Source organism: Cyanistes caeruleus, chromosome 2 (genome assembly GCF_971803275.1).
Source record: "Cyanistes caeruleus chromosome 2, bCyaCae1.hap1.1, whole genome shotgun sequence".
Classification (NCBI taxonomy): domain Eukaryota; kingdom Metazoa; phylum Chordata; class Aves; order Passeriformes; family Paridae; genus Cyanistes; species Cyanistes caeruleus.
In genome coordinates, this window is record NC_141702.1 from 2,148,664 (window position 1) to 2,165,559 (window position 16,896).

At 44.7% G+C, this 16,896-nt stretch overlaps 1 protein-coding gene across 6 annotated transcripts in view; it reads left to right on the forward strand.

Moving 5' to 3' along the window:
- FZD3 (frizzled class receptor 3) overlaps nucleotides 1-16,896 on the forward strand; it is a 46,260-nt gene that overhangs the window by 1,131 nt on the left and 28,233 nt on the right. For 2 of the 6 annotated variants that reach the window (XM_086875531.1, XM_086875535.1), the window contains exons 2-4: nucleotides 310-386; nucleotides 2,449-2,505; nucleotides 4,057-4,550. In XM_086875531.1, coding sequence (XP_086731657.1) covers nucleotides 4,332-4,550 — 219 coding nt within the window. In that variant the 5' untranslated portion in view covers nucleotides 310-386; nucleotides 2,449-2,505; nucleotides 4,057-4,331. Of the gene's footprint in view, nucleotides 1-309; nucleotides 387-2,445; nucleotides 2,506-4,056; nucleotides 4,551-16,896 lie in introns of all 6 variants that reach the window. The other 4 variants (XM_086875534.1, XM_086875533.1, XM_086875532.1 and 1 more) reach the window with 4 other exon arrangements.

Here is a 16,896-nt window from a genome sequence, read left to right on the forward strand (position 1 = left end):
CTCTGATTCCCCCATCGGGGGATACCGGAGCCTCAGCGCCCCTCGCTGATTCCCCCATCGGGGATACCGGAGCCTCAGCGCCCCTCGCTGATTCCCCCATCGGGAGATGCCGGCGCTGCCCGTGCACTCCCCGGATCCCTCCGGGAAGGCGGTGCGGGTGTTCCGGGCGTGGATCCGCTGCTCCCTGCGCCTCGGCCGTGCGGCAGCGATGCCAGGGGATGCGCTTATATCCTTTCCAAAAGGGATGCTGGCTCAGCCGGCAGCCTGCCTGCTTCCCGTGCCAGGGAACAGCAAGATTTCCCTCTCCAGGCCCTTCCCATGGATTCGGAGCTCGCGGGGAGGTGACAGATCTGTCCCTCCATATCTGCCCGTGGTGCAGGAATTCGGTGATCTTCAGAGTCCTCTCCGACCCAAACCATTCAGTGATTCCATAACAATCATGGAAAATCTCACCAGGGTTGTTTCTGCCTCTCCATCCTCCCTCTGCTCCTAATTGAAATAGGGGATGTGGGGGATTACGGTGTGGCTGCCCCTCAAGACGGAGTGGAACAGCGCTGGAGTTTCATTCCCACTGAGTAATTAATTAGAATGGAGTTGGGAGAATAATTTATTCTCCTGTTGTGCCTTCGTGTGGGTGGGAAAGGGCTGGGGAAATGCAATGAATGAGTTCATCTCCTTTCTCCAGGGTCAGAATTGGGTGGGGAATGGCTGAGAGGACATTTTCCTCTCCTCCAGGAGGAGTCTGGTTTGTTGTTTTATCTCCCCATTTCTCTGGGACAGATAACTGGGAATTAATCCCAGATACTGGGATTAATGAGTTTTTTCTTTTTCCTCGTTGATCCCTTAGGGACTTTGAAATTTAGCTTCTGAAAAAAAAATTCCTTGTGGGAATCAACCCTTTCTCCTCATGATTTTCACTGTTTATAATAATTGTCCGTGCATGTCTTAATTAATCCTTCCCAGCAAGAATTGGATGTGCTTCTCCTGCTGATAAATACCGTAAAAATCCACAGCCACACGAACAAACTCCTCCTTTTGCCTGCGTTTTATTTCCAATGCTTGTGGTGAGAGGGGAGGCCTCCCCTCCTCTTTTTATCCCCGGTGTCATCAAAAGTGTTTTGTTTTTATATACATACAAAAATAACCACAAAATCTCCTATGCAGAGGCTTAACAAAGAGTGCACAAACTGGATCTGTGGTGAGGAACTCTCCTGACACTGAGGGTTGCTTATTACAGCACTCGTCTGTCTGCACCAATTAATGGATCATCCATAGGCTGGTTTGCAAAACCTGGAGCTCCTTTTGCAATGGAATCCTTCTCTTTTCTGCTTCGTTTCACCCCGAATTATTTCAGTTTTCCCAGGTTGTCTGTTTTGATGTGCTTTCCCACCTCCTGTTATATACATTCTTAATTTTCTTTATGATACTCTAATTATTATCTTGAACGTGAAATGGAAAAGTCCCGAAGGGACACCATGAAATTTTTTTCTGCTTTTTGCATAGTTAAAACTTTTTTTTTCTTTTTTTTTTTCTTTTTTTTTTCTTTTTGTGGCTCGTTGAATCTTTGTTTTTTTGCATGTTTTCTTCAGCTTGAGGCTGTGGGGAAGGCAGAGGAGAGGTGGATGTGTTTGGATCCTGCTGTTTTGTGTGTCAATAATATGATTTCTATGGAGCATTCTTGGACTTTTTCCCCAAAACTTCACATCCTGTCCTGGATTTGCCCAATTTTTGTGGTGCAGACTTTAACTGGTGTGAGCACAGCTCATCTTAGGCTGCTTCTGAACCCTTTTTTGTGACGGTTTTTTACAGATCACTGCAATTATGCCTCAATTACACTGAAAACCTCGCTCATCCACACTGCAGGGGGACCTCACTCCAACTGAGGAATAAAATCCTTTGGAATTGGTTTAGGAGAAACAAACAAACAAAAAATTGTGAATCCAGAGTTCTGGAGATGCCAACAAACTCAAAAAGCTTTTTTTTTTTCCCCGTGAGTTTTGAGGAACTGTTATTAAAATGTTAAACCCAAGGGAATGGATTCCAGGGGGGATTGAGCACCTTGTCCAACATGGGATCACAGACTGGTTTGGGTTGGAAGGGACCATTTATTTATCCAATTATACAATATTATCCAATCTTTCTTTCACAAAACTGAGCAGGGATTGGTTTTATCTGTCTGATTTGTGACCTCCTGCTCAGGAGGTGGGGATGTGCAGGAAGGTCCAGGGCTGCTGATGCTGCCTGGCAGATGGGGCAGTTCAGCTCCTTGTCTCTTTCCAGAGTCGCCAAATTATGGAAAAATCAATCTGAGAAATGACATTTCTTAAATCAGAGCTTTTCCAGCTCGTATCATTTGGAAATGGACCTAAAATCAGCTGGGGTTACATGGAAAATATGTTAAATATTGTTAAATATTTCTAAACCCAGTGTGTTGACTCTTCACAGCAGCATTTCCTTCAGAACACAACATTTGAGGTTTGAGCTGTGTTGCTTCTCCCACCTCAGGTGTGTAGGTAGCTCTCTTTTTCCCTTTTTTTTTATGTTTATTTTTGCTCATGTTTTGTTTTTCCTGACTCTGGAACTTTTCCTATTTCTATTTTTTCCCTTCTTTTCACTGCTGCCTCAGCCACGGCTTCCCTGCCAATCCCTGTGAGAGGGAGAAGCAGCCTGTGAAAGCAAAGTTGCCAATAAACTGAATTTAACCTGGTTATCTTTAGCAAGCTTGAGGTTCTTTTTTTTTTTTTTTTCCTCCCCCCTCTTTGAATGTTTGTTTTTAACCAGCCTGTCTCCAAAAATCTCCAGCCAAACCCTTTCCCCTCTCACAGAGGAGCCCAGAATTGTTTAGGTTGGAAGGAACCTCTGGAAATTATCCAATCAAACCCACAAAGGCTTTGAAATCTTAATTTTTCTGACCATAAGATGGGCCTGTGTAAATAAAAATGTACATAACACATCTGGTAATTAAATTCTTCCTATCTCTCACCATTGGCAGAAAGGAAAAACTTTTTTCTGAGGAAAAGCTCCTCAAGATTGGGAATCTGTTCAGATTCGTGGCTGCCTGCTTTTGGGAATATTGATGGAATATTTGGGGTTTTCTAAATTTCTCTTCCTTTCTTAAATGATAATTCACTTTAAAGCAGCCAGTTAGAGACTGGATTTTGCAAATTTTACCGTTGTAAGACAAAATTTTTATGAAAAACGGGCTGTTTTGTACTCTGAGTGCTCTGTGGGCTTTTCCCACCTCCAATTTCAGAGTTTGAAACGGATGAGCACAACTATTGTGCTGAGAAAACCCAGGTCCAGCCCTGAGCAGCGATTCCTATTTAAATTGGCTCCACAGGGAGAGCAGAACTGGCAGGTCAGCCCTAAAATTTCCCTTTTTGGGGATTGTGTGGAGAAAAGGGGTGGCCAAAACACATTTTCTGGCTTCCCCTCAGCTGCTGGGGTGGTTTCTGGAGCAATTAAAATGGGTTTGGGACAACAACAACAACAACAAAAAAAAGCAGATTAAAATGCCATCTTTGAGCCCAGGTAGCCAAACCTCCCTGGGCAGGCCAGTGGCGAGCTGGGACTTGTGGGGTTGGTGGTGCTGGTGAATGTTATTTTTGTTTTTGTTTTATAATTATTCCTCAGGAGCTCCGAGGCCGTGCAGGGAAGGAGATGCTATCGGTGTGAGTGAGTCACAAACAGCCTGGTTTCAGTGTGGCCAAGCTAAATCTTTCTAAAAACATTCTGTCACAACCAGTACCATCCCCACGTTTTCACCATTTTTGGGTGCTTTTCTTCCATTCAATTCCTCCCATTTTCCATCAAGTTCTTCCCTTCCATTCTTCCATCAGATCCTTCCATTCAGTTCCTCCATCTTCTGTTAATTTCCTCCAGAAATTTTAAAAAAATCAGGATTAAAACTCGCAGGAGGAACCTTGTAGCCTTGCACAGGAGAACTTGAAGTGGTTTTGTCTGCCAGTTTAGGAACCTCAGAGGTGAAATATTTTAATATTTCCCTGGATGACAAGGCTTTTTAACATGTTCTGTCTGTTGTGCTTTGTGCTCCAGGTTTTCCAGGAAAATAAAGAAGGAATCAGGAAGCCCCTGGAGCTCTGCCCCGTCACCATGGGGTTGGTGGTGTGGGAATGTGGCTGAAATTGTGATATTTAATTCCTGCCACGGAGGACTGAGGAAAAAAAGGGGGGGAGAAAAAAGGGGAAGATTTCTCTCCCATCTGTCTGGACTGAGCCGAGGATGTTGAACACACAAACTCTTCCAGCTGGGAAGAGGAACCTCAAGCAAGGCCTGGGAATATTCCTGTGAAAATCGCGCGGAGCTGGAAGATGTGCCGGCCCCGTTGGCGGGGTGGAAGGATGGCTTTGGGCTGGCTGCTGCGTTCCCTGTGGATTTTGGGGGTCTGGCTGGCCCCCACGGGAGGGCACAGCCTGTTCTCCTGCGAGCCCATCATCCTCAGGATGTGCCAGGACCTGCCCTACAACACCACCTTCATGCCCAACCTCCTCAACCACTACGACCAGCAAACAGCAGCTCTGGCAATGGAGGTAAACCCGTTTATTTTCATTTTTTATTTCACAAATGCATCTTTATCTGCTTAATTTCGGCCTTTACTCACCAGCAGTTCGTAAGTTTTCATGGGGGGGGAAAAAAAAAATTATCAAGGTATTGAATAATTCAAATATAACCCCAAATGCCATATTCTAAATAGTCAAAATATTCCATGACTACAGATTCTGCCTAATTTAATATCACTGAGTGAGAAATGCTCTGGGTGTGTTTGTTATTTTAAATACCTCAAGTCTGATTTATACAGGACTTTTTCAGTCTATTTTCCATCCTAGCCAAGGAGTTTCCTCACTTGATATTCTGTGATAAGACTAAAATGAATGGAAATTCAGAATATTAATCAAGTTCTTGCTCTCAACCTGCTCAAAATTCCGTGAGGGATTTGTGCAGATTTGGTTTATTTGTATTTTTTAAAGTACTTGGAAACCCCTGAGGGTAAATCTGTGAGAAATGAAAGAATGATGCTGTGTTTTCATCTTGGAATGCTCTTCCTGACAGCACAAAAACTGAATTTCACTGTTCTTGTTAAATAATACAAAGCTTTGGCTTCGTGTGGTTTGTCTGTGGAAGAGTTTGGGGTTTAAATGTGGTGGATTTTTTAAAATTGAGGTCCTTCCCCTGAAATTTTCTCTTTGGAGGAGCTGTGAGCTTGGATTGCAGTGGCTCCTTTGGATGGGTCTGCAGATTCCGATTATCCTGAACACGGAGCAAAAGGATTTTACTGTAAAACAGAGCAAAAGGAGTTAATTTTGTTGCAGAATTGGTTCTGGAAAATTCTGAGGCACAGAATTTCCCAGAGGAGCTGTGGCTGCACCTGGGAAGTGTCCAAGGCAAGGTTGGAGAGCTCTGGGATCCTGGAAAATGTCGGGGTTGGAATGGGAATGGGATTTAAGGATCCTTCCCACCCAAAGCATGCTGGAATTTAATAATTTCATTTATTTATCCTCTATCCACCTATTTTAAACCATTTTTCTGCTGATTTCCTTCAACCCCCTCTTGGACTGTGGTGTAGTTAAAACCTTCCTGAGGTTTTGGAAGGCTCAGTTTTATCCCCCAGGCTTTTCCTCTCCAACAGGAATCATTCCAGCTTTTCCCCTGCAGTGTCCTTCTCCAAGTGCTGGCCTTCCTTCCTGCAGTTTTGCTGCTTCATTCCTGGGATAATTTGAATTCCCTTCCCCTCTCCCTGTTTTTTTCCAAGCCTTGTCCTTGTCCAGGGCACATCACCTGGGGTGTGGACACCGTTTATGATTAAAATCCCACTTTTTTCCCTGATAATGGCCAACAATCCTGCTCATTTTTCAGCCTTTTTGTTGCACCTTAAACCTTTCAGAGAACTGTCAGATACATTTTTACTTAAAAGCCATTTGCTGGAAGCAGAGGAATAATCCCCTGGAGCCCCAGCCTGAGGCAGAACAATCCCGGTGCAATTATCCCGATTTTTGTGGAAGCTTTCTGCCGCGGAGAGGGGAAGAGAGGAGGGCTGAGAGATGCAAAAACCTCGAGTTAAAAGCAGAAATTACCCTGCAGGAAATGCTGCAATTCACACCAAAGCCAGTTTTAGGTTTAGCACGGGGTGGGTGGGTGGCGTGGGTGTGTTTAACACTCCCTTTTTGCCAATAAAATCAGCATTTAAGGCGGTAATTCCAGTCTGGGGTTGGATTATGGGCCACTTCTGAGAAAAGGTGAATGCTGTCGGGAAAACAAAGCTTGGTCAGGATTAAATTCTCTCCCACTTCAGAGTTCTGAGCAGCAAAAAGGCTGAAAATCCACATTTTTTCATAAATATATTCCCATTCCTTGTATTAACTTAGATTACACTTTAATATGCACTTAAGAAGAGGGGTTTTTTTCATTATTATTTGGCTTTTTAGGCGTTACTTAATGACTCAGTTGTTGTGGAGCACTCAAATGCTGGAGGCTGTTAAATGTTGCATTTTTTGGGAACATCTCTGCTCCTCCAGCCCCCTCCCTGGTTGCTGTGAACATAAAATAACAGCAGAATCAGGGTGATTCATTTTGTGTACTGGAGGGAAGGCCTTGTAAATCTCTCATTTCCAAAACCTCTTTTTTACAGCAGTTCCTGATTAAAAACAACAAAAAAACCAAGAAAAACTCAGCTGGTTTGTACTGAAAGGGTGGAATAAAACAAAGAGTGGAGGTGAAGCAAAAAAGAGAATTATTGTAGCTGTTGTCTTGCCATCAATGAATCTGGTGGGCTTCTCTCCCAATACTGCTGATTGCTTAAAAACTTATTATTTCTTGAAAAAAATCAGCCAAGATGCCTTTTTGAGACTTTAAGTGGGATAAAGGAGACATTAAAGCTCATCCTGGACAATCCCAGGTTGCTCCAGCCTGGCCTTGGACACTTCCAGGGGTGGGGCAGCCGCAGATTCTCTGGGAATTCTCTCCCCACCATCCCAGGGAAGGATTGTTTTCCCAACAACCCCTCTGAATCTCCCTCCTTTCAGCCTTGAATGTGGAATATTCCATCGGGATCCCTCAGTGCCCCCTGGCCCCTGCTGGAATCAGCTCCTGCTCCTTGATTCACTCCTGGGAAAGAGAATTCCTGCAGCTTTGTGTTTTAATCCGGGAAAACTGGAGGGAGGGCTGCTGCATCCAGGGGTTTGGAGCATTATTTCATTCCCAAATATCCCTGAAGGATTTGGTGCTTTGGACAGAGGACAAACACCAATCCAACCTGACTGAAATGAGAATTATTTTGCCTCTGCTGTTCTAGAAGCAGCAATAAACGAGTGGTGACTCCCCAGTGAGGAGGTGCTGGTGGCCAGGGCAGGAATTTCCCAGCTCCTGTGGAATTTCTGGGATGAGCTGTCCAGAGCTGGGAGCTGTCCAGGGAGGATCGCTCCTCCTTCCCTGTGCTGCTGTCACACCCAGCGTGCTGCGAGGTGTTTTATTTGCTGTAACCTGCTGACAGGCTGATTTGGGGCAATATCCATCAGGAATAGCTGTTTTTTAGCAGTGCTGGTGAAACTTCCAGATATTCCCGAGAATGCGGCAGCATCGGGATGGCGCTGCTCCCATGGCTCCGTGTGTTCCATAAATCCTGGGCTGGTGGAGAAGTCAAATTACCCTTCTCCCCCACAGGGACCTGACCTCGTTTTCCCTTCTCTTTGGGTTATTATTGCTCCAAAGAATTATCTTCTGTCCCTTTTCCACTTAAAAATTCCTGCGGCCTTGAAGGATTTGCTGAGGTGCGCGAGCAGCGGGGTTTATCTGCCTTAACTCAGGTTTTGTGGGCAAACATTTTGATCAGAAAACGGGGAATTTGGTGGCTTGGTGGAGCCTGTGGCCGTTCATTTTGTCACTGATGATGTCACTGATGAAGAAAAGCAGTTTAATTTGATGATTGCCTAACTTTTTTGAATTAAATAAGCTGTCGCCACTTCTTTCTGCTCACCCTGATTTTTATGGGAGTGATGGTGGGGATCAAAGAGGCTTTAAAGGACAGGGTCCAGACACGGCTGAGGGCTGAATCTGAGTTTCCTTTTGGGATTAAACTGGAGGTCAAAGGCTCTAAAAAGGAGCTGATGCAGTCACCATATGGCCAGGGAGATAATGGCCCTTCCTCTGCCCTCCATTCCCATTTTCCCTATAAAAAGAGAGCAGCAATTGGGACTCAGGGATGCAGTGGGGTTGGCCAGGAGAGATGAAAGAGGGGGAAACAGAGGGGTTGGATTATCCTGAAGTTGATTTGGGGTTTGCAGAGTGAGGGAAGAAGGTGGGAAGAGCAAAGGAGCGGTGTCCACTTGTGTGCTGATCCCAGCAGGCAATCAGGGCATTGATATAAATAAACCCTCCCAGTCAGGACTTTTGGAATATTTAGGAGTTAATTTGCCACAGAATATCCGACTACAGACGTGAGGACATCTGATTTTTCATACCCTAGCTCAGATTCAGTGGTTTCTGTGAGCACCTGTTTTGGTGCTCACAGAGGACAATTCCACCGACCTCCCACAGAGCTGCAAAGGTGTGCCCTTGCCTGCCCTATTTTTGTCACCTTTGGAATCTTAATCCCTTTTTTCCACCTTTTTTTTTTAATTAAAAAAGAACCAGAGTGTGTTTAAAATGTTGTAACAGAAGGCATAGCTGTATTTACTCCCAGCCCAGTCTCAACATCTGGGATAAGAGGAATTTTTCCAGCAGAGGTCGGTCAGGTATTTAAGTAGCTCATCACCTTATCCCAAATTTCACACTTCTCCTTGGCTTTCTGTGTTCCTCAGCTCCTCTTCCCAAGCTCCTGGAAGCTCAGGCACATAAAGCTAATGGAAAAGTGGGTTTTAATCAGCTGCTGTTTCGTAAGCACCCTGATCTTGGGCACTAATTTGCTGCAAGGATTAATTTTCTCGTTAGCGCGTACGACTGCGATCCCCTCAGAACAATGGAGATCACAGGGATGCGAGCGGCGCTCCAGCTGATTAAAACCTTCCATTTCATTAATTTTATATTCTCTTATCTCCAGCTGGAATTTCTTTACCTTGGAAACAGCCACGTGAAGCTTTTAGATTTGCTGGATTGCTAAAGCAAAGCTGGAATCGCAGAGGTGAGGGCAGAGCCGGGGAATTCCTGATAAGGTCCTTGGGAATTCCTGCTCTAGGAATACCTGGGGCTGGTCTGTTTGAAATGCAGCAGCCTCTGGTTCAGGCTTGATCTGCAAAGTGTCATGCAAAGGTGAAATCCTTGGTGGGAAAGAACAACCTGGGAAGAACCGGAGCTGTTACATCCCCCAGCGGGTTTTGTACAAAAATGAGCGTGATCTGACAATTTTATAAAACGAGCTTGGAGCCTTGGATGGGCTCGTGTTAGAGCTGGAAAATTTTCCTTTTCACAGGAAAATCCAGCAGGCTCTGAGATAATCGGAGTGAATATTGCAAATTCCAAGAGCAGAGAATAATTCTGATTGTTTGGAGAGGAAGAGCGGCCACAGGAGGTGATAATTTGCATTCAGATAAAACATTTATGTTTTATTTTATTTTTATTTTTATTTATATTTTATTTCATGGACCTGCTCTGAGGTTGGTGAAGGCTGGAGGAAGAAAGGGAAGAAGCTTTGGCTGGGAATTTTTGGAAGGAGTTAATCCAGACCGAGTCATGTCCAGGAATAAATTTTTGGAATTTTGGGCTGCTGCTGCTGCTGTGTGCAGTGATTTGTGTTTGGGGGATGTGGTAATTCCCAAAGCTGGCAGGACACAGGGAATGGCTTCCCACTGCCAGGGCAGGGTTGGATGGGATATTGGGAAGAAATTCCTCCCTGTGAGGGTGGCAAGGCCTTGGAATGGAATTCCCAGAGAAGCTGTGGCTTCCCCTGGATCTCTGGAAGTGTCCAAGGCCAGGCTGGAGCCACCTGGGCTAGCCAGAGGTGTCCCTGTCTGGCGTTTCCAGGTGGGACGGATCCTTCCCAAATGGAACAATCATGTGGAGAACTCTCTGAATATAAAATAATGTAAAAATTCCTATCCCTGCGCTCCAAGAAACCAGGGAAAGGCACCCCAGGGCTGAGCTTCACAGGGCAACCTGAAAGGACCAGCAGCAAAAAGAGATTTCCTCCTAAAATGAGCACAGAGCACACAAGGGATCAAACTCCTGCCTGGAGACCACCAGTGCCCAAATATCAAAGCAAAATCACAGGTGTGAGAAAACCTGAATTTTTTTCCACCGCCTAACACGTGTTCCCCAAAGAGTAATTTAAGAAACACCGATTTTTTAATTTTTCATGTTTGTTAACAAGAACAAGATGCCACGTGAGGGTTTTTAAAATGCTGGCTGTGGCAGTGAGGGGAAAAATGAAGGGAATAAAGGTTTTTTGGGGGGGTTTTGTTAAAATGAAAAACCAGTGCTTGCACACCAGAGCTGATCTCTGTCACCACATTCATATTTGCTCAAATCCAAGATAATTAATTAAATCCAAGCAGAAACGGGAGAACAAATTTAAGCTTTAATGGCTTTAAGTGCAAACACAGAGGGGAAAAAAAAATTAAAAAAAAAAAGACTTTTACATAAAGATTCAGTTGAAAGTCAGCGCTGCACATCTTAATCAAGATGTATTCCCAGGGGGATGTTTTTGGGGTCAGGGAGGCAGATGGCTCTGCCTCGTGGCTCAATCTGCAGCAGCTGGTGGAGCCTTAAGGAGGAATTATTAGGAAAGGTGGAACACGCAGGGATTTATTTGGAATGGTTAAACACAGAGCACTGCACAAGTCAGATGGAGCTTGGAAAATGTAAATTTAGAGAATGTTGTGCTGCTGGAGAATTTTGGGAATATTTGTTTTGTTTTTACCACTCTCACCTGTTACGAGGTCGCAGATGTTCCTTCCCGTCTTTGCGTGATTTTTGTGCAAAAAATAGGCGATAAATAATGTTTGGCTGCTTAAAAGCAGGGTGGCTTGGCTGGGATGTGCTTTTTGGGTTGGAAATTGGCTTTTCCCTGCTTTTTCTGGTGCGTGATGGTGGTTCCAGTTATAGGGTAGATGGATCCGGAGAGAAAACCACACCAGAGTGAGAAAACAAGGAATAAATCTGCAATAACTGTCAGAAATATGTTGCTGGCGTGGCTGCAGTTTCCTTCTTTGTTTTGGGAGACACGGGTGAGTTTAGAGGAGATTCAGATGGTTTTTATGGATTTGGGACACCTTCCACCATCCCAGGTGGCTTCAGCCTTTCCTTGGACACTTCCAGGGATCCAGGCACAGCTTCTCTGGGAATTCCAGCCCTTGGAGCATCTCCTGTGACCTGTTCTGGAGCTGCTCCAGCAATTCCACATCCTCCTTATTCCAGGAGCACCAGAACCATGCCCAGTACAGGGATATATTTGTGATATTTATCCTTTTTCTGCCCAAATTTCCAAAGAACACCCCCCAAAAATCACCAGCTGCAACGACACGAGCTGTGAAGAATTTGCTGTTGTTTCTTTGGTTTGTTTTGGGGTTTTTTTCTTTCATTTTCAATAAACCACCTGCTGCTTTTCCATTCCCTGCTGGAGACACAACAAGTTTTCCTTTCTGTGGTTTTATAGGGCTCGTCCTCCCGCCGTCTCTTTTTACGAGGTGCCATCATCAAAACGTGCCGTATTTATATTTTTATGGAGCAGCTATTTCTGTTTTTATGGAGTAGATGAATGGGATGCAGTGCTGGTAGAGTGATTGGTGAAAACACCTCCAGAGCCCTTCAGTCCAAGGGATTATTCAGCATCTTCAGAAGGTTAAAGTCTCCTGTTGGATTCGGGAATCGCTTCTTCCCAGTTTCTCTGTAATCTATAAATCGGTTTGATGGCATTAACTGGATGTAGAACCAACACGAAGTTGGAACCCTTCAAGTTATCTTTAATTTTGGTTGATTTTTAAGACTTTAGACAGTCCTGGCATCGTGTTTTTAACCACACCTTTCCCGTTTTCTTCCCATTTCCCGATCTCGGCCGGGATCCCCCCTCCAGCTCCTCCCGATTCCATCGGGGTTGTTCCTATGGTTACCCCCCCTTTGTGGGGGGACAAAGGTTGGCATCTCTCTCCTCCCGAGCCAAATTCTGCCCTTTGACTCCCTCCCCTTTTCACACCCCTCGCTGAGCTTGGCCTCCTGCTCCATCCCAGGCTTGTCAGCCCGGGGGTTCCCATGGAAACAGGGAAGGAAATTTGAAAAGGGAAGCACAAAGGGCTGCTTAATTTGAATTTGAACAAGGGGAGGAAGGCTCCTTGTAGTTCATCTTTGTGCGGTGTGGAAACCCCGAAATTTATCTTCGGAAAGTTGCTTTCAATTTGTAAACTTGTTTATATTCCCTGTTTCCTGATTTGGAGGACAAAAGTTGTCATGTCCGTGGCGCTGAGCAGGGAGAAACATCTTTCTTTATAAATTCAAGGAGACAACTCTGGTCAGCCTCTCGCTTTCTTCTCCTCACTCACAGCTCCAAAAGCATCACTCGGGTTTTTAACATTTCTCCCTGAAAACTCACCCATGCATTACGTATTTTTCACTCCATAAGGACTCAGTGATATTGTCAATTATCTGCATCCCGTCTTTGCGGGGGCGTGGGTGAATTGTGTGTGTCCTTGAGAATCAGCAGATTCGGAATCGCTGCTCCTGAGAATTCATTTTCCCCTCCTTATTCCACATTTTAACCCTCAGGGTTGCAGGTGCAGCACAGACCTGTGAGGATAATTCAATATTATTGATATTATTGCAGATATTCAATAACTGCAGAGGATAATTCAATTATAAAGTTTGACCTTGGATCTCGTTGTCAGTAATGAAGGGGGGAAGTAAATTTTTTAATTTAAAAAAATATAATTAAAAAAAAAATTTAAAAAAAGGCAAGGAAACAAAAATATGGTGGGGTGGCGACATTTTATCAGCGTGTTTCACAAAGGTGTTAAATTAAATTAAATTAAATTAAAGGTTTGATATAAAGGCGTGAAAGGACAAGGAAGTCACTTTGCCTCCAGGTTTTTCTCCCTGACACATTATCCAGTTCTTCCAGGAAAGGTCTGGAATCCAACCACATCCAAGAGAAAGGAGTTATTTGGGAATCTGTCCTCCAAACCTCGTGGCTGAAACACCGACCCTGCAGAGCACTCAGACGTTTCCTTTCCTCTTCCTTTGCCAACCGTTCCACACGATAACCTTCATTAAAGTGGCATCAGAAAAAAGGCAACGCCGTTCTCCGGATCCGCTTTTTTCCCTGGCACCACGGGAGGCGGGCTGCTTTTGTCTGGGAATCTCAAACTTTTCCAGCCTTTTCAAATTTAGCCTTTTCCTCCCTTCCCACTTTGCTGCCTTGAAGATTCCGGGGTCACGGAGGGGACTCGGGAGAGCCAGGGACGGGCAGGGATCTGTGGCTTTGGGATGTCCTGCGGTGGGAGCTGATCCATCAGAAAGGAGCGCTGGGATGGATTAAAGGACAATTTTTTCATCTCTGGCTGTCAGTGCTCATCCCTGAGCTGGGAAGCAGTGGGAGCCGGGAGTGAGGGAAGAGCTGAACTCATTAAGGAATGCTCTGACACTCCTCCCCACTCCCCATCCCGCTGCTTCCAGCTCTTTTGCCTTCCTTGCCCTTCAGCCCCGCTCCTGCTCTTCCCTCAGCTGCATTTTCCAGCCTTTTGGGCACTTTTATAGACACATAAAAGGCATTTTGCAATTATTCAGAGGGAAAACTCACCCCTCCTGTCCCCCTCAAAGAATTCAGTCCAGCCTTTCCTGCTTTTGCAGTCTGATCCCACTGATTCCATTCCGTGCCGATTCCCCTCTTCCAAACTCTCCTGCAGGATACTCCATCCACATCCCGACGTTTTTAGGAGCGTCATTTACCGTTTAAAAAGGTTTTGATGGGGTTCTCCCACTGCATCCACGGATACTTGCTCTTTTTTATTCCCTTAAACTGGGAAATAATTTGGAATTATCCTCTGCAGAGCAGTTGCAGAATGAATTTTGTCTTCCCTTGTCTCCCTCACCCGTGTCCCCTCTCTCTTATTAATCCTGTTATTGTTTGGCCTTGTCCTGCTTGGGAGTTTTCCAGAGATTTTCCCCAAAACTCTGTCTGTGGTACAGAAGAGAGCCAAGAACAAACTCATGGCCTCGACAGGGAAGAAAATCCCAGCCTTTTGAGGGGAAAATATTCTTTAGTCTGTTTTGAGAGCACTAAAAAAACCCTTTTTGGGTGCCGCCGAAACAAATGAGTGGAGGCACCGTGGGAATTCCTGTCAAATATTTATCTGTTGAATTATTAACTGAAAAAATCAAGTCAGGGGCCTGGGTTTGACGGTTTTGGTGAGGAATTTCGGGATTGGCTGTTCAGAGGTGGATAACAGCTGTCTGGCCAGTGGAAAAGTGGGATACAATTGCAATTATTTTTAATTCTTTCCCCCCGTCCTCCCCTGTAGCGTTCAGCTGTGACCTCATTAACTTGGCACTGAATGGAAGGGAGAATGGTGCCTGATGAATCTTAAATTTTAATTTACAGCTGCTGCGTTCACACATGTTTTCTAGAAATGGTTAGTGGTTTGAAAACGGTTAAAAAATTGAAGTTGCCCGCTAATTATTTTAATTCCTCTACTTGGAAGCATAAATAATTTTCATTTAATCCGTTGGAGTAAATTGAGGTATCTCAGTCTCAACTTTTCTGCATTATTGTCTGGTGAATACAGAGGTCTTTTTGGTTGCCCTCTTGTAATTCTTTAATTGGATAAGAGAAATTTATATTGGGATGGGCAGTTCCTTTGAAAAATCAGAAAAAAAAAAAATCCCAATTAAAAAAAAAAAATAGGGAAAAAAATCCCAATAAATTCAGTCAGTGTTTGCTCAGAGCCTACAGACTCGCTGTAGAATTATAATCCTGAAAGAAAAGGAAAATCTCTTTCCAAAGATTGCGGTTTTCCCCCAAACCCACCTCATTTCCTCGTTGTTTGTGTCCAGCTGTGCAGGAAGAATTCCATGGCTAATTCCAAAATACGGGAAGTCGTCCCTGAGATTCAGCTAAAGCTCACCTTGTATTTCTGTAGTGATTTTTTTATTTTGGCTTGCTCACAGTACAGGATGATTTTGTGTGGAGCCCCAGGGGACACTGAGAAAAACACTCTTGGTTTTTCAGCCAGACTTTCAGGTGAATTTACAAATTTTCCTGAGTAAAATCTGGATTATGTCGTAATCTGGCCACATCTTCCCAATTAATGCATGGGAAGAGTGCTGGGGTGCTGCAGCTGGTGTTGAAATAATCTCCAGACCCTGAGAATCCTCACAAACAAAATAATCTGGAGTTAAAAATTGTAATAAAAGTAAATTGTAGTAAAAAGCAGTAACAGCTGGGGTGGGGTAAATACGGAATTAAACAGGAGGTGCTGCCGAGCTGAGATTTGGTGTTGGGGCAGCTTGGTTTGGGTGGGTCCTACTCCAGTAAATGCAGAGAAATGAGGAAGAAATTCCTCCCTCTGAGGATGGCAAGGGGCTGGGATGGAATTCCCAGAGAATTCGTGGCTGCTCCATCCCTGGGAGTGTCCGAGGCCGGGCTGGAGCAACCTGGAGGAGTGGGAGGTGTCAGGGTTGGAACTGGATGAGCTTTGAGGTCCCTTCCCACCCAAAACCATTCCATGGTTCTGTGATTCCATGATTCAGGGGACAGCAGGGCTGCAGAGGTTGTGGAGAATTATTTATGCTCATGGAGCAACTTTGAGTTTCGAATTAATGAGTTTTGAATTAATGATTTTTGAATTACTTCCACCAAAATAGAGCCCAGTGTCCAGGATCTCCCTGGAAAGCCAACAGGAGGGAAAAAGGACATAATATCTTTATTAGAATAATTCTAAACAATACACTTTAATTATTTCTCCGTGAAATATCCTTAATTTTGAGGCCCAAAGATGTGAATTTTTCTCTGCCACCCAACGTGTGCGTGTGGTTTTTGCTGGGATCTAGATTTAACAGATTTAACAGCGTTAGATTGAGACGCAGCTGTTAAAATGTCAGCGTGCACGTCGCTATCCAGAATCATTTTTACAACTTCAACCCAGCAGATTCATGTCCTTACTTCAGTTTGCATCGTGTTAATTCTGGATATTGTTGTAGTGGATCAGGCTCTGCTCCTTCCCAACACCAAAAAAACCCTTTTTGGGGTACTTTTCCCGTGGAGATGCGTCATTTTATCCCCTCAGTACTTTTGGGGTTTAATTTGGGCAGAAACTTTGTGGATATCGCAGGATCATTCCTTGAAGGATTTAGGTGAAATTTCTTTCCATAGGGAGCAAAAATTCAGCAAAATTCACTCATTTAACCCCTTCCCAAGGAGCTGCTGGTGCTGATTGTAGCCAGGGAAAAGAGGGGAGCTGTTGGATGGTGATTCCTTCTCGGAGAAGAGTCTCCAACATTCCCAGCTCAGCCATGAGGGGATTTATTCCAGCTGAACCCACTGTTGTTTCCCGGTGGGAAAATCCCACGGGAGAATTCCAGCCGCCGAGGGAGGAACAAACAAAACTTCCCGAATTCATTCAGCTCGTCACTCGCAGCTTTTCTGCCTGCCAAAGGTTCTGCTCCTGGGTTTCACAGCCTCCTGCCCCTCCTGGCTGCCGGAATTCTGCTCCAACAGCTTCCTGCCTCTTCTCCCAAGAAGGGTTTGTCTGCTGTGCTCTGGGGCTGAGGCTCTGAAATTCGCTTTAATTCGCCTTAAACCCAAGTCAGGGTAGCAGAGGAAAAGGATAAATTAACTTCTGCCTCTTGTGAAAATGTTTTAGGTGTCAGCTGGGATTTGCCCTCATTTTGTGACCGTTTGATGACAGCAAAATTGACATTTAAGGAATTGAGAGCCCTGCAGATGCACCTGCCAAGAAACAC